Source organism: Cricetulus griseus, chromosome 4 (assembly GCF_003668045.3).
Source record: "Cricetulus griseus strain 17A/GY chromosome 4, alternate assembly CriGri-PICRH-1.0, whole genome shotgun sequence".
In the NCBI taxonomy this organism is placed as follows: Eukaryota; Metazoa; Chordata; class Mammalia; order Rodentia; family Cricetidae; genus Cricetulus; species Cricetulus griseus.
The window spans coordinates 136,240,069-136,261,692 of NC_048597.1; the positions used below are offsets into that span (position 1 = coordinate 136,240,069).

The window sequence follows — 21,624 nt, forward strand, 5'->3', positions numbered from 1 at the left end:
CACCTGGTAGGAGCATCTGTTGGCTCTCAAGTGCCTGTGGGCTAACAGCTGTCACTGACTGACACCTTGTGCAAGGCCAGAGCTACCCAGGTAGAAGATACACAGGGACTGCTTTTTACCAGATCCTTCCATGGTCAAAAGTCACCTCAGCAAATAGCAGCTGACTCATGTTTCAGGCAGTATTTCTAACCCCAGCCTTTCCTGCTTCTTACCCAAGACTTGGCATGGCAGCGACTCTCACCCTCCTAGGGTCCCAGAAGCTTAGCATGACTCTGTGATCCAGAGTCTTGCAGGACCTGTTTCCCTGAAGTTTGTGCTGAGAAAGGTTTAACGCCATGTTTATGTGCCTTGTGCCCTGTGGTTAGGACGCCACTCCGGAAATGTGTTGATCCCCACGCAAGGTGCTGGAGAGACCTCCCTCTCTGCAGCAGTAATTGACTGAGGTGGAAAATTCCCTTCTGGGCTTTCAAAGGAAAACATGCTTGAATGACTGGGGAAATCTTATGACATGTTCAATGAAATATAGGAAATAAAATTTCATGTACAGGATTGTTTTAACTCTGAAAATAAACACACACGCGCACACACACCTAGAGCTGCAGACACTGCTTACTTCTAGGTGACAGAACATGAAGGGGCTTTTGTTTCCTCCTTGCACTTTTCCTGCTTTGTTTTGTTGTTTTGTGGAAAGGGCTAGATTAGTCTACCGAGTTTCTCTTGTTTTTGTCTCTGTGCCTGGGATTCTAGAGTTCTCACTTAATAGTCTTTGACAGATGTTTTGAGAACCCTGCTCCCAGAGAAAAGGCATTTCATTAAAATCGGTATATCCAGGGTAAAACAAAACACTCTGAGGAGGTTAAGAGAAAAACATCAGAGCCTCGTGTTCAGAGGTAGCAATCTTAATTCCTGTGTTTCATTAATGTGATATGTTGTGAGGAAGGAATTTTGGGTTTTAAAGTCAATATTCCTTTCTGAAAGTATATAAGAAAGTGTAGATAATATTAATAACATAAACAAGAAAAGGGGGGCTGGAGAGATGGCTCAGCCATTAAAGGCTAGGCTCCCAACTAAAAATATAAATAAGAAAAAGAAAGAAAATGCCATATATAATGCCGTTGCCTAAGCAGAATTCTGAAAAATTTAAATATTTGAGTTTTTACCTCTTGATCTCTTTTTCTCTGGTCATGTGTATTTATTTACATATATTGATAATAAAACAACAACAATAAACCCAAATGAAGATTTGACTTCAAGACTGTGAAACAATGTGCCATAGAGAGAAACTGAATATCCTTCTCCATCTCTGGCCTTAGGCACATTCAGACGAGTTGTTTCCACAGTTCCCGCTCTTTCCCCCTAACCACTGAGCCAAGCTTTCCAGAATAGTGTGACCAGACATCTGGACATCTTGGATTGCAGCACATTTGACTGGCTCTCCTGAAAATAGCCATGAGAGTGCAATGCTCACTTTTGTTCCCAAAGTGTTATCTGGATGCTTCCTTGCTAAGCAGTCGGCTTTCTGTAACCCTGGCAGTCTTACTCAGACATTCTAAAGCACGTGTGTTAGCCCACTCCTCTGGGATCTGGCATGAGTACTTTTGGGTGCCAGGAAAAGGGGCCAAAGTTTCACAATGGTTTCAGTTCATGGTTCGAATGTTCCCACGTGTAACACATAATTCTCAAGCCTCCTCATATTCTTGAAATTTTGTTGGCTGCATCTATATTGCAGTCACACAGGAAATCATACCAACTTCCAAACTCTTCTCTCCTACAAATTAAAGACTCTTAAAAAATATCTCTCCTGACAGGCCTGTTCACACACAATTTCCACTTTCTGGGTCTCTTCTGGACATACCACAAGACTTCTTGTCCAGCCAAGAGCAAACTCTGGCTTCCTGAGGCCAGTTCGGGGTAGTCCAGTTTTTATTGTTTCTTTCGGGATTTGCTTTGTCACACAATTGGCTTTATCTGTGAGTGCCTACACTTTATTATTTAAGGCAAAACAAAACAACAACAAAACTAGAAAAATAGGGGGAAAAGTTCATATGTGGTTCCATCAAGAAGTGAGTCTTGTTTAGTGTGTGTGTGTATGAAGGAGAGAGAGAGAGAGAGAGAGAGAGAGAGAGAGAGAGAGAGAGAGAGAGAGAGAGAGAGAGAGAGAGAGAGATATCCTAGAGTTAAAAACAGAATCTTGTTGCTGGTTTTTCACTTACCACAACAAAACATTTCCTTAGTCCTGCGGATCATTCATAAATATTTTCAATATTTCCATAGTCTACAGTCAAGTGCCTAACTGTTTGTCTAATGTTCAGAGACAGTTTGTCAATTTTCTGAGAATGTCTCCACCATTAGTAGGCATGCAGAAGAATGAACACAGGGAGTGAACTTTTGACAAGTGTTAGTTACCAATGTTTTGATTAATGATAATTTCATTGCAACTATGATCAGGACATCAAGAGAAGCCACAGTTGCTACTGGGGCAGAAAAATGGTCACGAGAATGTAGTGCCAGATGTGGAAAGCCCCAGTCCTTGTTCACGGCTTTAAGGACACCCTTAGGGGAAGAAAGCCAGACCCTTTGGTGTGTGAGTGTTTTGGCTATCCTAATCTGAGGCCATCTCTCTCAACCCTGAAGATTTAAGAGCTTCAGTTGGTTCTCTCTAACTTGCTGAGTAGGTGGGATTGAGAGCCTTAGAACTTAGGTAAGAACTTTTGTGCACAGTGGAAGAGGGGAATACTACAGTCTGAGCTCTTGCTCTCCTGGGCTGCACACGGCCTTCACTCAGTCAATTAGCATTCGATGTTTTCATGTTAGCAATGGGTTCCACTAGTTAGAGAGTGAGGAACAGTGTGAGGAGGCAGGTTTCGAATCCACCCTAATCAACAAGGACTGAAAAATGCACTGTGGAGAAGTCCAAGCAAAGGACAACTAGATGGAGAAGTTAGGTAGTAGGGGGCACACCCAATGTATAACACTGGTAAAATTGGGGTCATAATGAAAATGGATAAGAGAAAAATAAGAAAGGTTTAGAAATGGATACTGAATTCAAATATCACTGCCAAACTGACACACTTCTTCCACCCCCATGATGGTGCCTCATAGATATTCTTGAATATTCCTGTTCATTGAAATGTTTCTATATTTCAGAAACTCCCATCTTTATTTCTGAAAAAGTTGTACAAAAACACAGATATATCAGTTAATTTTGTAAATTCCAAATGTGTGTGGCTTCCCAGGAGACTAGTGATGAACTGTACCCTGTACCAGCATTATTCTCCATACATTGTGGGAGCACAGAGTGAACTTGACATTGGTGCCATTGCTGTCTGCAACTCAGCTGTCATCCAGGTTCATTTCTGACCCCACACAGTCTGGGCCATTTCTTTCGGCCCTGAAGGTTCAAGAGCTTCATTTGGTCCTTTGCTAACCATGTCAATCTTACATCCCAGACCTGTCGTTTGTCCTGTTGTTCTTGACTTGATAATTGTTCTGATAATTATCTTGACTTGATAATTGTTCTTGATAATTGTTGGCTGGAAATTGCTCTACTTTTGCTTATGTTATTTTTCTTTTCATCTGAGATGAGAACTCATTGTGTAGTCATGGATGGCCTCTAACTTGCCGTCTTCTTACCCCAGCCTTCTGAGTGCTATAAACAGATGCCTAACTGCTTTTCATTCTTTGGGCCAATTTCGCTAAATTAATTTTCTGATGGTTTGTGCCTTCTTAGAAAAAGATAACAAATCCTCCTGAAAACAAATCAATATCAATTTCTATTTATAAAAAATATTTTTTATAAAACCACCGCGATGCCTCAGAGTATTAAACCTTACTTTGCTTTTATAAATATGAATTAATGGAGTTTCAAAGTGTGGAGACTATTGGGCTAAATATTCTAAAGAATTTTCCAGTTTACTGTTTTGTTCAACATTAGATTTTGGCATGTGGATCAAAATATAAGAAACATATCCGCTGAGCTAGAGAAATGGCTCAGTGGTGAAGAGCATATACTGTGGGGCTGGAGAGATAGCTCAGTGGTTAAGAGCACTGACTGTTCTTCCAGAGGATCTGGGTTCAATGTCCAGAGCCACATGGCAGCTCACACCTGTCTGGAGTTCCAGTTCCAGACTCTGATACCCTCACGCAGATATACTTGCAGGCAAAACATCCATAATACAAAATAAAAATAAATTGTATTTAGAGGACCCAAGATCAGTTTCCAACCATCTATATTGGGCAATTTACAATCCCCATCAAGCCAGGTCCAGGGGATCCAACAGCTTTGTCTTGCCTTTTCAATAACTCAGTACACACACACATACACATACACATACACATACACATACACATACACATACACATACACATACACACACACACACACACACACCACCACCACCACACACAATAAAATAAAATCTCAAATTAAGAAATGTAACAATTTATATTTCTTGTTTTCATGTGGTATAGTTTTGCTGCTATTTATTTATATGCTTGATTTCTTGTTAATGTGGGTTATGGAGTAAGGCCTTTACTCATGGAAGCTTGCCAGGCTACAGCATATAGATGTTCTCAGAATTCTGACGTATTAGAAATCATCTCTAAATGTGAACACACTAAAGGGACTGTAAGAAAAACAAGCAAACATTTTAATACCACTCAACCCATTTCAAACTGATTCCTTTAATGAATCCCACCCAAGCTTCTTACCTGGTAGATGCTCTCTAGGGATTTCTGATTTCTCTGCATCACTGCCTTGGTTGTGACCTTTTTTTGATCTCTCTCGTTCACAGAGCCCGGCGTTTGCACCGTCTTCGGAGATCCACACTACAACACTTTTGACGGACGGACATTTAACTTTCAGGGGACATGTCAGTATGTTTTGACAAAAGACTGCTCCTCCCCTGCCTCACCCTTTCAGGTGCTGGTGAAGAATGATGCACGCCGGACCCGTTCCTTCTCCTGGACCAAGTCTGTGGAGCTGGTGCTGGGTGACAGCACGGTCAGCCTGCAACAGCACCTCACCGTGCGCTGGAATGGCTCCCGCATTGCGTTGCCCTGCCACACGCCCCACTTCCACATCGACCTGGATGGCTACCTCTTGAAAGTCACTACCAGAGCAGGTGGGCTTCTTCTGTGGCTTCCCTCTGACCTTTATTCTGCTCACCATGCCAGCAGCAGTAGTTTCTTGGAGTGTGCCTCATTCCTGCACGGGGGGTGGGGGTGGGTGGGGGGGGCGGAGGGGGGAGAGGGAATCAGCCTTGTCTCCTGCCCATCTGGGGGAGAGGCACATCCTGAAGAGGCTATGCAATAACGGTGGCCATTTGTACCATACAGAGCCTTGCACCTGGACACCAGCCACACCAGTCTTGGTGATTTTCAGACATCCAGGACCTTTCCACTCTCATTCTAAAAATAATAGCAGTACCCTCCAAATAACCTCTCCCCAGCTTTGTTGCTATTTTAGGGCACTGATGTCCAGCTTGGAACTGTCAAGTGTCTCTTAGATCAGACAGCCATGTGTAGTTTCACATCTGCGAGGAGGGTTTCCTCGGTAGTAACTGTCCAAATAGGGGGTGGGAAGGTTCTCAGAAGTCAATATCTTTAGTACCAATTGCTGTTTAAATGGGGCAGGCAGGGGTGGGGGTGGGGTGCAGCCAAGAATTATGAGGTCAAGAAAAAAGGTTAAAGGAGAGACAGAGAGACACGGTTTTATGGTGGTATGCTTGCCAAGCCTATGGGAGGCCCCAGCTTCAGTTCCTGCCACCTGAAAATAAAACAAAAAACAAACAAACAAAAAACCCTGAACAACAGAAGGCTCACATCAGTGTTTACTTCAGATAGGCCTGTTCTCAGGCGAGCCTGCTTTCCTTTGGTTATCTTATGCTGGGAAGCACCAGCAACCTTGTTTGAGCACGCAGATGAGAGTATAGTGACAGAAGCCACACATGCTATGCAGGCTTGTATACTCTAACACCGGGAGAGGTTGTTCCCCTCCAAGAAAGCCAGGGACATTATTTCTGCACCAGGACATTTCCAGGTTGGCTTTGAAATTGTATCCTTCTGCTGGTCCTCGGACATAGAGAGATGATGGTTGAGGCCTTTTCTTTTCTTTTTTTTTCCTTTTTTTTTGGGGGGGGATTTTTGAGACAGGGTTTCTCTCTAGCTTTGGAGCCAGTTGTGGCACTTGCTCTGGAGACCAGGCGGGCTTCGAACTCCCAGAGATCTGCCTGCCTCTGCCTCCCGAGTGCTGGGATTAAAGGCGTGCACCACCAACGCCCGGCTCTGAGGCCTTTTCTTTGCAGTTGCCTTAGGTCCACTGTGCTGAGCATCTGAGCAATCAAGGTGTTCTCAGTTGCCAGTGGTCTAAATGGTCAAATCCTGGCCTTCTAGGTGCTACCTCAGAAAAAAAAAAAACATTTTGGAAGCAGAATCTAGTGTGTTCTTTATCAACCACAGAAGACCAGCTCAGCTCGTTTGCACTACTGTCTCATTGGTTCCTGGCACACCACCTCTGGTTAATGCATAACAGTAGTTGGGTATTGCCTTGTGAGGTCTTTAAGCATGATACGTGAAAGAATCAGTGCACCTTTTTTCCTTTGTACATTCTCACTACTGAGATTTTAATAATGGAAAGGCATCAGTTGAGTTCAAGTTTATTTAGTGGTTTTGTTGTTGTTGCTGCTATTGCTTCAGAACTCTGGCAATTGCTACAAGTCAAGCCAAATATGTGTATTGATAAATTGGCTTATCCCTATAGAATGCCAGCTTACCCAAGCAGGGCAAGATGCCAATGTGGAGGCTAGTTGCTTTTAGGTACCAAGACATCATTTCAGTGAGATGGTACAAGTGTTAATGTATAGGGACATTCAGCAAAGAAAAAATATCCCCTTTCCTCTCAGGTGTGAAGTGCTCTGCTCTATTCATTCAACTAAGGGGCTTCAGCCTACTCAGAAAATCCAGGCAGCTCTTATATCCAAATGTCACGACACTCTAATATTCAGACCCCAGCTCCTTCCTTTAAAGGAGCCGACATCCTGGCTCCCTGTAAAGTATGTCCAAAATGGGCTGTTATTACACAGAAGTAATTAGAAGCATCCTGCCTATCTGTTTGCAAGCCAGTGAGAGACAATGCATCGCACTGATATGGAAATTATTAGTCAGCCATGGCCCAGCTCTCAAAGAAGTCCTGGAAGATTACTAACAGCCTAGGAGGTTCAACACTTCCGTGTACAGCTGGCAAAACCTTATGGAATAAGTATGTTCTTTGTACAATTCCATGCTGTAAAAATGAGCAAAAGGATGGACGAGGCTGCTAAGAATATAATGATAGCTCGTAAATACCTTAATCAGATTAGTGAATTTTACTACTCTGGGCCTTGAGCTCAGTCTTCCAGTGGCTTTCATTTTTCCATCTCCCTTTCCATGATGCAAGTCATTTGTATGGGACCCCTAACACCCAGCGGAATGAGTGTCTGCAGTGCACCACTCCAACCTGCATTCTGGAGAGGAGCTTGCTCTTCTGAACTCTGAACCTTCCTTTGCTCTTTGCTTTGACTGAAAGGACTGGCTTTCCAGACAATAGTGCTTCCACTCTGGTCTAACCATCTCAGTTTGAACTACCCCTTAGGGATATTTTCCTGTTACCACCTCTTGATTGTCTATTTCAAATAACATGGCATTTCCTTTGAGTGTTCGTCTTCCTCTGAGTTTTGTTTTCTTTCATAAGCTAGAGTGATCAAAGGGTACTGTCTTCAGAACAGCAGCGCACCCCCAGGCCTGCAGCTGGAGGATAGGGCAGGAAGAGGGGCGGCTACTTTTGTCTTTGTGGTTTAGAGACTTAGCACTGGATGATGGAATCTGGCTGAGTTGCCCAGGTGGTGGCAGTGTGACGGAATCAGGCTGCTGCCACCTACCTGCTAATAACTGGTCTCAGCCCCATCTCTCACCTCACCACACACCCTGACCCAACTGAGTTCTTAGCCAATAATTTAAATGTAAGCTTTTTTTTTTCTGCCATCAGTCTACTTCATCATCTCTCCCTGAGTTATGTCAGGTCTACCTGAAAGTGCCCGGACATGAGGAACATGCTTTTAATTGTATTTTTGTACAGCTGTACACTTGTTGAACTCAGAATATATCCTGGTATTAAACCCAAATTGAAAAATTATCTAGTTTTCTATCTCACTCTGGAATATATACAGACTTTACATCCCCTGCTCTCTTTCAGTGGGCTATAGTGAAAGTATCAGTAACCAGAAACCAAAACAATAGAAAAAGCAGGGTGGGAAACTCTTGCTGGTGAGCAGGAAACAATAGAAAAAGCAGGGTGGGAAACTGTTGCTGGTGTGCAGGAAACAATAGAAAAAGCAGGGTGGGAAACTGGCTGTCGAGCGGCAGAAACAGGAAGGATTGAGTCTGCCATTCCAGCCCAGCTGGCACATGTGCTTCAGTTTTAGCTCGCTAGTGGGCTGACGGACAGATGGATGGATGGACAGATGGCTATTGATACCCAATTTATCATTCAGAGAACTGGGAAAGTCATGCCAGCTGCAGAAAGGACCAACTCCTGCCCTTCAAGTCCTTTCATGATGTTTTCCTCTCTTGGGATGCCCATTTAAAGGCCCATCTAGAAGAGCCAGTCCTTCAATTGCAGCTTATTAGCTTTTGGCCTGTCATAAACAACTCTGTCTGAAGGGATCTTACTATCATAAAGGGAAAAAGAATTCACACAGACACAGACAGAAATGATAGCACAACAGAAAAAGACATCTGTAGAAGAAAATTCATCTCCCCCCACCCTACTCCCTTATGAAGCTTGGCAGTGGTCAGCGATAATCTTAATGTGTTAGTAACAAAGACGAACACTTTGGGGACCATGTTTTGCGAATGAGATGTCATGAGTTTTGAGCAGAGTTTACTCAAGACAGAGTGAATCTACACATCTCCAAGCATGTGCAGACCACTAGGCCCCTGAAGAGAGAGAACACAGTGATGTGCTTGTTCTCCACCATTGAATTCACAGAACTAAGTTGCCCAAAGGTTCAGAGTTATTTTATCATTGTCAGTTGATGACATTGGACCCCTTGTGTGTAAATTCCTCAGTATTTGTGGTACTTGGAATAGCAGTGTTTGCCTGCTGCCTCAGAAAAAGATTTGCAGTTTGGAAAATTTTGCAACATGGAAAATCTTTGGAATTGCGCTCTAAAAGTTGGACTTGGGATGGAAATGATTTTCTTCCCTCGTTTTTCTTGCTGAGGAACTGCCCGGCTGCAGGCTTGTGAGGTCAGGTTTCTTCTGTACCTTGGAGAGCATACTACAAATCATTTTATGCTGTTTGCCTTCTTTCAAAACAGTTATTTCAGTGTCTTAACTAGCATGAAACTCAGAATTTAGTTGGATTTACAGAGTCAATGCATTAGGATCACAGGGTTGAGTCCTTCATTATCCTGGGAGCCAGGTCATCAGATGGTGGAGCTTACAGAAATAGACATGGTGTTATAGAAAAGCTATGGCACTCATGGTTGCCACCACATCTCATACAGGACCACATGCAAGGTGCTGTGTGGGTGTCCCAGTTCTGTCTCTCTTCTCTCCTACTTGGTGCCATCACTGTTCCATAATTCAGCAAATTTCTCCAGAGACACTTTTCCTGTGGCTGTCCTTTATTCTTTCTTTTCCAGATCTATTTATTAAATTGCTCTCCGAACCCAGGCCTTTCCCCTAACCAAGAAGCTGTCCAAACATTTGCCTTGGATTGAGAATGCTCTATTACTTCAACTTAGTGCAGAGTGGTTTCCTAGGGTTTGTTTGTTTGTTTTTGTTTATTTTCCTTAAGAGTCTCAGTTTTGGGCCGCTGGTTTATTTTACCAGTAGCTCTCCATAAAGTAACTCTACCTTGTGGCTTTCTCATGGGAAAGCCATTTGGTTAGTCTTCTTTCCCCTGTGGATGTGTTCAAACCTAGGAACTTCTGGTTTAGATTCTGTTCTCTGTGTGTCTTTCTCATGTCTCATTGTTATCCCAAAGACATTGCCTTGTGGAAATTTCTTATCCCAATAAGACCAATTCTCTTTCACACTATCTACTAGCTAACTGTTTTCCTTGCTCTCTCTCCCTCCCTCCCTCCCTCCCTCCCTCCTCCCTCCCTCCCTCCCTCCCTCCTTCCTCCCTCCATTCCAGTCATCCTCATCTCCAATATCCAAACTCTGAGCATTTGCTCATCTGCCTAGTTGGTAGGTAATTCAGGACCAAAGATGATGGATTTCAGATGAAAGTCACTTTTCCTCTTTACAGAGGCTCAGAACAAGCGAGATGAAAGATTGCTTTTATTAGGAGCCCAAGAGCCTATTCAGGAGAGAATTGGGAGGGGACAGGGACACTCTCTTTTAGAAGACTTGCTCTCAGATTGCTGCTCATAGTAGACAGTGACAGTAATGAAGATGTCCAAGGCAGACGTCTACGCTGTGTTGGTTCTTCAACAGTCACCCTGGGGCTCAGGCCCTGCCAGAGATTAGTGAGGTGAAATGGTAGCAATGTGTGCTTAAAAGGATAAAGTAGAAAAAGTCATTTCTCTCTGCCGAACCTTCAGTGGCTTTCCACATGGACTTTTCCTTTATCTTGAGGGCAGTAGCGTCACATATAATATCAGATGGATTTGAGGAGGTTTCTTTTTCACTGTCAAGTCAGACATATCTGTACCATGCCACTATAACAGAGTCTGACTCTCCTGCATGTGTCATAGAAGTCCACCACTCAGAGGTGTCATTGCCTAAAGATAATCCCCAAAACCTAGCCTAGCATTTTTGGCCAAAGTTCCATATTTTCATACAAATCTTTGAACACTTTCTCAGTTCAACAAAACAAGAAGGGGTGTTCTCTCTGCTCTGGAGCAAAGACTATAGTTTTTTTTTTGTGTGTGTGTGTGTGTGAGCAAGGAAGCAAATGGTGGTATGATGGTAGATACACAAGAGGAAATTTTGCCCACATCCTATCTAGTACCTTCTAAGATATTGAAGCTTGTGTGCATCCCAAGGATGGAGTCACTAAAATAAATGTGCTCCTAAGCATTCCCCTCTAAGAAATGTCTGTGGGTGGTCTGTGTCTAGGGAGTCACTACACATGACAAGGAGTGAATGCTTTCATGGTTTCTAGTGTCATCTTCTGAAGAATATATATATATATATATATATATATATATATATATATAATATGTATTATATATTATATGTATTCTAATTATAGCAGACAGTTCAGAAAATTTCCCTTGATAGTTAAAGGAATAATTATATAGGGTATTTGGATAAAGAGATGAAAAAAGACATTAGGGGTACCATGCTTATTTTTTGCATTTCCATATTCTAGTCATAATCTTAAAAGCAAAGATACAATTTGGACAAACACAACTATTTTTAGGAAAACTTAAAAAGAATATACTCATGAATACTGTAGTGACAGTAGTTTTCTATGGAGGTCAGACTCCAAGTACAGAAGATATTACAAAGGGAAACTTTATACAGTTGATAAATCCCAAGCTCTCTGAATGAAATCGTTTCTTTCATTTATGTAAGATTGAGTGTGGTGAGATTAAAAGGCAGGTAAGAGTCTGTACAGTAGCTAGGGTTATTCCCTGAGGGCTGATGGCATATGAACTAGGAAAGATGCACAAATTTGGGAATTGTTGGGATGTTTCGGGATGGGTGATCCTCCTGTCTTCTTGTCCTCTAGGTTTGGAGATATCCTGGGATGGAGACAGTTTTGTGGAGGTCATGGCTGCGCCTCATCTCAAGGGCAAGCTGTGTGGTCTTTGTGGCAACTACAATGGACATAAACGTGATGACTTGATTGGTGGAGATGGAAACTTCAAGTTTGATGTGGATGACTTTGCTGAGTCATGGAGGGTGGAATCCAATGAATTCTGCAACAGACCACAGAGAAAACCAGTGCCTGAGCTATGTCAAGGCACAGTGAAGGTGAAGCTCCGAGCCCATCGAGAATGCCAGAAACTCAAGTCCTGGGAGTTTCAGACCTGCCACTCAACAGTGGATTATACCACTTTCTACAGGTAAGTTCATTGTGCTGATGGACAGGTTTGGATCATAGACTGAGAGTATGCTTGACCTTGAAACAAAGTGTATCATGTCTTTTTGTTTTTCTTTTATTTATTCTTCTTTCATATACTACTACCTGACTGATGCTTTCCCTCCTTCCACTCCTTCCAGTACCCCTACCTCTCATCTCCCCCAGATCCATTGCTTCTCTGATTCCTTTCAGAAAAGAACAGGCCTTCCAGAGATATCAGCCACATATGTCAGAACAAGATGCCATAAGACTAGGTAAAAACAAAACAAACAAAACCCTCATATCAAGGCTGGATGAGGGAACCCAGCAGGAAGAAAAGAATCCCAAGAACCAGGCAAAATAGTCAGAGACACCCCACTCACACTGGTAGGAGTCCCAAGCTAAAAGCCATAGCATATTTGCAGATGACCTAGTGTAGACCCATGCAGGCTCCATGTTTGCCTCTTTAGTGTCTGTGAGCACTTATGAGCCCTGCTCAATTGATTCTGTGGACTGTGTTTTTGTGGTGTCCTCTACAAATTTGGCTCCTATAATCCCTCTTCCCTCTGTTCTGCAGGGCTCCTGGTGGTCTGCCTAATGTTTAGTTGTGGGTATATGTTTAGTTCCTCTGCATCTGCTTCCATCAGCTGCTAGAGGACGCCTCTCTGATAACAACTGGACTAGGCACTGATGAGTTTAGCAGAGTATAATTAAAAATCATTTAATCTTTTTTGGGGGGGAGGGGAACAGTCATATTTGGTTCTATCCTAGGTCTCTGGGCTATCCAACTTATGGTTCCTTGTCATCCAGACAGTGTTGTGTATGGAGTCCCTCTTGTGGCATGGACCTCATTTTGGATCAGTCAATGGTTGGCGACAAGCTCTGGGTCATCATTGCCCCAGCACATCATGCAGACAGGACAGGTTGTACGTGTAAGGTTTTGTGACTGGGTTGGTGTCCCTGTCCCACCTCTGGAAGCCTTGTCTGGTTACAGGAGATGGCCAGTTCAGGCTCTATATCCTCCATTACAAGGAGTCCTTGATAGGGTCACCATAGTAGATTCCAGAAAGTTTCCACTGCTCTCGGTTCCCACATCCCCACATTCCAGGTGTCTCTCTACATAGTTTCTCCCTCTATCACTTCCTCCTAACCTGATTCCTCCAGTTCCCACCCCCAACTTCCTTCAGTCTCATTCCCAGAAAGATCCATGTGTCCCCCAGAGCCTTCCTTGTTACTTAGCCTTTCTGGGTCTGTGGATTGTAGCATGATTATCCTTTATTTAACAGTTAATATCCACTTAAAAGTAAGTACATATCATGCTTGTCTTTGGGGGGCTGGGTTGTCTCATTCAGGATGATTGTTTTTTTCCTAGTTCCATCCGGTTGCCTGCAAGTTTCATGATATCATTTTGTTTTAAACAGCTGAGTAACATTCCATCATGTAAATTTACCATGTTTCCTTCATACATTTCTTCAGTTGAGGAAGATATAGATTGTTTACAGTTTCTGGCTATTATAAATAAAGCCACTATGAATATAGTTGAGCAAGTGTCCTTGCAGTAGGATGGAGTGTCTTTGGGATATATATACTCAAGAGTGGTACAGCTGTGTCTTGGGGTAGATGGAATTCCTATTTTCTGAGGGATTGCCCCATTGATTTAATAGTGGCCCTACAAGTTTGCACTCCCACCAGCAATGGAGGATATTCCCATTGCTCCATATCCTGGCCAGCATAATCTGTCACTTGTGTTACTGATTTAAGCCATTCTGACAAATGTAAAATGAAATTTCAAAGTGATTTTGATTTGCATTTCCCTGAGGGTTAAGGATGTTGAACATTTAAGTGTTTCTCAATCATTTGAATTACAAATTCTCTGCTTAGGTCCATACCCCATTTTTCAGTTAGATTGTTTGGTTTGTTGATATTTAGTCTCTTGAGTTCTTTATGTATTTTGAATATTAGTCCTCTATCAGATGTGGGTCAGGCTTTAAATTGTAGGGTGATCACCCCTTCTTCTTCTTCTTCTTCTTCTTCTTCTTCTTCTTCTTCTTCTTCTTCTTCTTCTTCATTATGTATACAGTATTCTGCCTGCATGTATGCCTACAGGTAAGAAGAAGGCGCCAAATCTCATTACAGATGGTTGTGAGCCACCATATGGTTGCTTTGAATTGAACTCAGGCCCTCTGGAAGAGCAGCCAGTGCTCTTAACCTCTGAGATATCTCTCCAGCCCCGTCCCCCCTACTTCTTTCTTCTTAGTAACTCATCTTGTCCAGAATTGGTCATTTTTATGAAGTCTTCCAGGCTTGTCTTCTCTGGGCAATTTTTTTTGTGTGTCTACAGGTGTTCTGGGAAGTTGTCTCTGAGCTACAGATGTTTTTCTGTAGTTAGCCTCATCTGAAGATTGAGGACTGCCTGACAGCAAACCTGTTGGGGACAGGCACTGACTGAATGGAATCTCAGATCAGCCTGGCTTTTGTTTTATGTTTGAGGGAGTCGGATTATCCTAGGTCAGATAAACAGTTTATGAATGCTTCATGGTCTAGTCCAGATCCAGTCTACACATGGAAAACTAAGAAGCTGAGTGAGAATTCCCTGGACGTTGATCAACTAGGACACTGCATGTCCCCAGTCAGAGGACAGTAGAAAATAGGTTTGAGGTGGGAGAAAGGAAAGGATCTCATTAAGATTAGAGATTCTGTCTTTTCTACCCTGTTAACTGGGGTCACACCCAGAGGTGCACGGCAGAGGGTCTTGCCTTTGACTTCCTTGTAACAATGTTGCATTTGTAAGTTGATGAGTTTGGCCTGTTGCACTTCTGGTTAGTACACAGTTCCAGGAGTTCAAGAGCCAAGGCTGCCTATAACTTTAACCACTGTGGGTGTGGGAGGAAACATGAGAGGAATGCAGCCCAAAAGGCCTTGTTTAAGTGATTTGCCTGTGGCTCTTAAAACTAGCGAACTCCTGTGGTCTGCAACCACAGAGGGGTTATTTTTACTCTTTAATTGCCACCGCTTTATTTCCCTTAGCTCTCATTAAATGTGATCTTTTTATTTTAATTTGATCTTTGGACATAAAAGATAAAGTTCTATAAAGACAGCTCAAAGTGGGATGGAAAAAGACTGTCCCTGTCATCACAGATCCCCAAGCATGGCTGGATCTGCCAAACCATTTGGCTTTAGTCACACATTCAGCTCTTTCAGCCATTTTTCTGATATAATTTGAATCCTTTGAGTTCCCTTATGTTTCCCCTTGTTCTGCTCCTGAGATTGGCTCCACCTCTTTCCTACTAAGTCCTAATTGGAGATTATGAATGAGTTCACCACCTGGATGACCCAGTCCTTATTTGGAAACATGGTGGGACTTGGGAGAACATAATAATTAAGAGGATCTTTACTGTGGACTCCCAGCTTTCAGGACCACCAGGCTGTCCAGCCTTACTCTACAAGCCCTGCTTCATCTGTCTGTGGAGTTGGGACAATAAGAACTGCTATTCATACTTATTGAGGGTTTGAACCAAAGAGCTGGAGGTGCTGGAACTGTTGGCCACCACCATTTCCTCTACTATCAATTAGAAGACAAACATGAAAAGGGCCTCCTTTGGAAGCGCTCCCACTCTAGCTGAAGGCGTAGATTGGACTCTTTTCTCTGCTGAAAATAGGCTAGAGTGGCTGTACCATTCTTTGGCCTCATCTGCCTATCACTTCAAAGGATTTCACTGAAAACAAAAATCAGAGAGCAGGGATGTGGAGATCCCCCCCCCCCAAATTGCCATGTCTTTTGCCTCTGGGGATTTAATTAGTGCTAACTCCTTTGAGTTTGGTAGGAGAATAACTTGGCTTTGGCACATGTCCCAAGAACCAATTCAATGCACAAAACCAGAAGGAATTGACTCCTTCAGTGGTCAGGTGGTTGCCCCCTTCTGTCCTTTGAAAGGTCTGCAGCAGCTATAGCAGCATGGTACATAGTTTGTATCAGGCTTGATGTGGTAAGCCAGGGCAATGTCAGGCATGCTCTTGAGTCCTTTGAACATGCAGAACAAGGTGGGATGTGGTGGGGAATTGGTTTGCGTTCTGCCTGTCAATGGCATGATATAGTGTAGAGTGGGCTTGGGTCTTCTTCCCTTTTCTGGAAATGACAGGAACACTTTGGAGGAGAAGTCTAGACAATCCTGCCAACCACATACCCTACCACCACTCTGACTCCAAAGCAGGAAGGTGTGTCCTCCCTCACACTGAAGAGGGGGGAACAGTACTGGGGAGGTCCTGAGTTTTCCTCCTCTCTTTGAAGGAGAACAGAAATGAAGTCCCATGTAGACAGGTAATTGCTCTGTAGTGCTCTAGAGGTGCCCAATTGCAGGGTGTGGGGGTAGAATTTCTGAAGCAGGGGAATGAGGATAAGCTACTCACGTGGTGACAACAATCTGGAGCCATTCAGAAGGCTGTCACTTTCCAGCTGTAACCACTGCGAAGTCAACAGAACTCCACATGCTCATCTAACATTGGCAAGACCATCATTCGGAGGAGTGAAGGCACGCGGCAGTATGGTGTGGCATGTGGCAGACATGTGTCCCCATCCTATGTTGCTGATTTTCCTTAGGGACCTTCGGGAGCTCCACTCAGTTCTTTAACTCTCTAATTGCTGGCAATTCCTGATCTCGTCACAGAGACCTGATTTTTAAGTTCTTACTGGCAAAACCTTGGACAATTTGAAAATGAACCATTTGAACATAAACTGTTTCTCTTTCATGACACTAAAATAAGTGCTAGTCAAGACTGCATGGACAAATGACCCATTGTTGTACAATGGCTTTTGTTGTAGAAGGGACACAAAAGCAGCAATTACCTGGCATCCCATGACTTCCACGTTTGCCCAGTATACTTGAAAGCATAGGCAGAATTTCTGAAGTCATTCTGAGTAGGTGCTCAGAATCATGGCTATAATATATTTATTGAGTTCTTAAAGGATGAGGATGCTTTGATATCAGAGATGCCACTAGTATAAATTATGTTGTAGTTTTTTTTCTTATCCTTCAAAGGAGTATCTGTCCTTTACTGATGAAGAAGCAAGTTTTGTTTCTCTCTTTCTTACACACACACACACACACACACACACACACACACACACACACACACAAACACCTATGTGTTTGTGACAGGGTGAAGTGTATTTCTCACAGTGTTTCCTCTTCTAAGTGTCCCTAAGTTCATAACACTTTCCACAAGGCAATTCTATGTGTGGTAATTTTTTTCTATAAGGCCAAAATAAATCTGATTTCTCTGAATTATTTACTTTTGAAAATAGGATTTGTACCCTATTTTATTCTGGTCTTTTACCTAACTCAGTATCTTTGCTGATAAACTGTCCATTGTCCAAACATTTAATAATTACCACTTTACAGAAGAATAAAAGGTAAATGCATATCAGTCTATTTACTTTTTTATCCTTTAGGAAACTTAAGATTTTGCTAATTTTTGTTTTTATTCACACATTAGTTTGACTTTTGGCATAATTTGATGTAGAATTTTGAGATAAGATCGAATCCCTTGTAATCACAAAAAAATCTCCTTAAATAGCCAGTAGAATATGTTTGGGCATGAAATGATAAGTATTAAATTATGTAAAAATGCTGTGAGTGTTGACATGTGTCTTAACTTTCCTACTTGCATTTTTCTTAAATAATAGTCATATGTAATAATATTTTGCATTATTCTTTCCTAGGGTGATTTGAACCATTCTTGTAGTTTGAGGGCTTGTAGAGTTCAGTGAGGTGGCAACTGTTCTGGATTATATTTGGATTCACACATAGGCCTGTCTGTGGAAAGTGGTGAGGCAGCTAGCTCATGTCTTGTCCATTCCCATCTCCCTCAGCCTCATGTTGTTTCTCTTTGGGCCCCAGTAGCCAACTGAGAAACCCAAGAGGCATAGGCACCTCTGCCACTCACAGCTGCTCGCCATGATGTTTAGCAGCCAGTATCAGCTCCTCTCCCCACCACAACTGAGTTTCCTAGAAATACCCAGTCCAAGTAGCCTTGGGGCAGAGGTCAGGACACAGGTTGGCACACAGTATGGGAAAATCCAAGGAAAGACAACACCCCCTCCTGTTTTGTACAGGACTCTGAAGTCAGGACAGGATCACATTCCAGTATAGAGATGTCAAGATGTGGAGGTGAAGTACAGTGGACTCCAGACATTTAGAGGCCACCGCATGCCTGTATGGTCCTTAATGGGGCATGGTTCACAGGGCACACGCCTTGAAAAGATTATTTAGAATATATTTGATCTTGTTTCTCTCCCCATACTCTTTCCAGATCATTCTCCCTCCAACTTTATGCTTTATTTCTCAAAACAAAAATCAAAGCAAACAAACAAAAAATAATAGATTTTGAAAATGCCAAAAGAACCCAACTAAAACAATGGTGTTTTCTGTGTTGGCCAATGACTCCTGGGCATAGGGCCCTCCCTTGACTGTGTTTAATATACCCAATGACAGTGCATTAGGGAAAACAGATACTTCCTTTCCCAGCAGGTATCACTTACAAATAGCTTCCTGGTTGTGGGTGGGAATCTGTGTTTACTTCCCCCTTTCAGTGCTAGGATTTTATCTGGCTTGAACTTATCCAGGTTTTGTGCATTCTGCCATAATCTCTGAGTTCATGTGGGCATCATTCCTGTTGTGTCTGGAAGACACTGACTCCCTGGAGTCAGCCATTCACTACCTCTGCTTTTACAATCTTTTTACCTCCTCTTCTGCACAGCACCCTGAGGCTTGAGGCAGGGTGGGTTTGATGAAGGCATCCCATTTGGTACTGAATTTTCAAAGCCTCTGACTCTTTGTGACCTCTTGTGGGTCTCTGTTAACTTCCAACTACAACAAGAAGATACTTCCCTCATAAGAGCTGAGTGAGGCACCACTTGGGGGCACAGAATATCTTAGTCACTCTTCTATTGCTGTGAAGAGACATTATGACCAAGTCACTCATAAAATAAAGCATTTAATTTGTAGCTTGCTTACAGTTATAGAGGTTTTAATCCATTATCATCATGATGGAGACCATGATGACGTGAAAATAGGCATGATTCTGGAGCAGTGACTGAGAGCCTACAGAAAGAGACACTGGATCTTGCTTGGGCTCTTTAAATTTCAAAGTCCACCCCCAGTGACATACTTACTCCATTTTAATTCTTCTACTTACTACTTCTCAAACATTTCACTAACTGGGGAGTAAGCTTGCAAATATATGAGCCTATGGGTGCCATTCTCATTCAAACTACCACATAGCAGTATGACATTAGGAGTCATTTTGTTGCCATGTTCCTTTAGCAGGAGAATAGAAGGCCCATGACCTCTTTAGTCTCAGGTTCTTTGGCATTTCACAGTGCCAGGTATGTGTTCCATCTCATATAGTGGGCTCTAGATACAATTTTTTAAAAAGTCTGTTATTCCCATAACATTTGTGCCACTATTGGACCAGGATATCTTGTAGTCAGGTTGCTGTTGTAGGTTGTGTGGTTTGTAGCTGGGTGAAATTGATTATTATCTTTCTCCTTTGGTAGTATACAGAATCTCTTCCAGCCCCATGTATGCTAGGTAGTTGGGTGAAGCTACTAGTTGGACACTAGATGGACTTATCCATGTACAATGGCATAAGTAAGTGTTGTACCCAGCACTTTAGGGCCTTATCATTAGGATATGAAAAGCAACCAATAGCCTTGGCAGTAGCCTATGATGTTTGGGTAGTTCTACAGGACCCCTTTGGCCAATGACTCAACAATATGTAAAACATTCCTGGCACTGGAGGTTTTACTTGGTTGTATAAGATGTCTAGTTGGGGCATTGTCTTCCCTATAATATGGTAGCTTCATTTAAATTACTTCAATATATGTATCTAATTTAGAAAGCTTCTACTGTAGTAGGTTTCCATATAGTTTTGATAGAGGTCTTAAGTGTTTGATTTCCCTATCCTGATCTCCCCTTTCTGATTTAATCCTCTGATTCCTGTTTCCCTTAATCTTTCCATAACACTATATTCTATTTCCTAATGGCAGATACCTTTCTTCCTACTGGTCCTTTACTATGTACCCAATCTCTGGTTACTTTGATAGTAGCACACATATCAAAAGCTAAAAGCTAGCATCCACATATAAGAGAACACATTGCATATTTGTCTTTTGGGGTCTAGATTACCTCACTCAGGATGACTATTTCTAGCTCCATCCATTTATCTGTGAATTTCAGTTTTCTTCCTATGAATTGTGAATTGTATTCAATTGTGTAAATGTATCACATTTTCATTATCTATCCATCCATCCATCCATCCATCCTCCAGTGATGGACATCTATACTGTTGCACATTTCTGTTACTAATAAAACAGCAACAAGCATAGATGAGTAAGCACCTCTGTAGTAGGATGTAGAGTGTACTGGGTATATGGCCAAGAGTGGTCTAGCTGGATATTGAAGTAAACTACTGTCCAGTTTTCTGAGGAAACACACACTGATTTCCATAGTGGCTGTACTGGTTTACACTCCTGTCAACAATGAATAAGTGTACTGCGTATTCCCTGCATCCTCCACAGCATGTGCTGTCATTTGTTTTATTGATCTTAGCCATTCTCGCTAGGGTAAAATTAAATCTCTAAGTATTTTAATTTTCATTTCCCTGGTGGCCTAGGATGTTGAACATTTCTTTTAAGTGTTTCTCAGTTTTTTGTGTTTAATCTTTTGAGAATTCTCTGTTTCATTCTGTACTTCATTTTACACTGGGTTGTTTCCTTAATCTTCAGTTTCTTTTTAGTACTTCATATGTTCCAGGTACTGACCCACTATTAGATGTATAATTGGTAAATGGTTTTCCCATTCTGTAGGCTCATGCTTTACTCTAATGATGGTGTTCTTTGCCACACAAAAGCTTTCCAAGAGGTTCCATTTATTAATTGTTGCTCTGAATGCCCATACCTATTTAGAAAGTCCTTTCATTTATCAATTATTTCAAACCTATTCCATACTTTTTCTATCAGATTCAGGGTATCTGGTCTTATGTTCAGGTCCTTGATCCATTTGGAGGTGATTTTTATGCAGCATGATAGATATGACTCTATTTTCATTCTTCTACAAACAGCCCTATAATTTCAGTCACACTATTATTGAAGATGCTATCTTGTAAAAACTCTGGTGTATACTTCAATTTGATTCCATTGATCAACTGCTTTTATTTGCTGTATTCATTGCTATATCTCTGCAATACTACTTGAAATTTGGTCTGGTGATACGTTCAGCAGTTCTTTACAGGCTGTTTTCTCTCTCCCTGTCTCTATGTCTCTCTTCTATCCCTGTCTCTCTCACCTCTTTCCCTCTGTCTGTTTCTGTATGTGCTGGTGTGTTTCTATATGAAGTTGGGCATTGAAATTTATGTGAAAATCTGTTGGATTTTGATGGGTACTGCATTAAATCTGTAGATTGCTTTTGATAGAATAGCCATTTTCAAAATATTAATCCTACTGATATTTGAGCATAAAAGATCTTTCCATTTTGGTATCTTCTTAATTTTTTCCTTTAATATCTTAA

General features: G+C 42.1%; 1 protein-coding gene across 1 annotated transcript in view; it reads left to right on the forward strand.

The window, feature by feature from the left end:
• The window catches only part of Bmper (BMP binding endothelial regulator), a 250,052-nt gene that overhangs the window by 161,584 nt on the left and 66,844 nt on the right, over positions 1-21,624 (forward strand). Inside the window, exons 12-13 of the mRNA XM_027411690.2 lie at positions 4,794-5,123; positions 11,726-12,062. Coding sequence (XP_027267491.1) covers positions 4,794-5,123; positions 11,726-12,062 — 667 coding nt within the window. The remainder of the gene's footprint in view (positions 1-4,793; positions 5,124-11,725; positions 12,063-21,624) is intronic.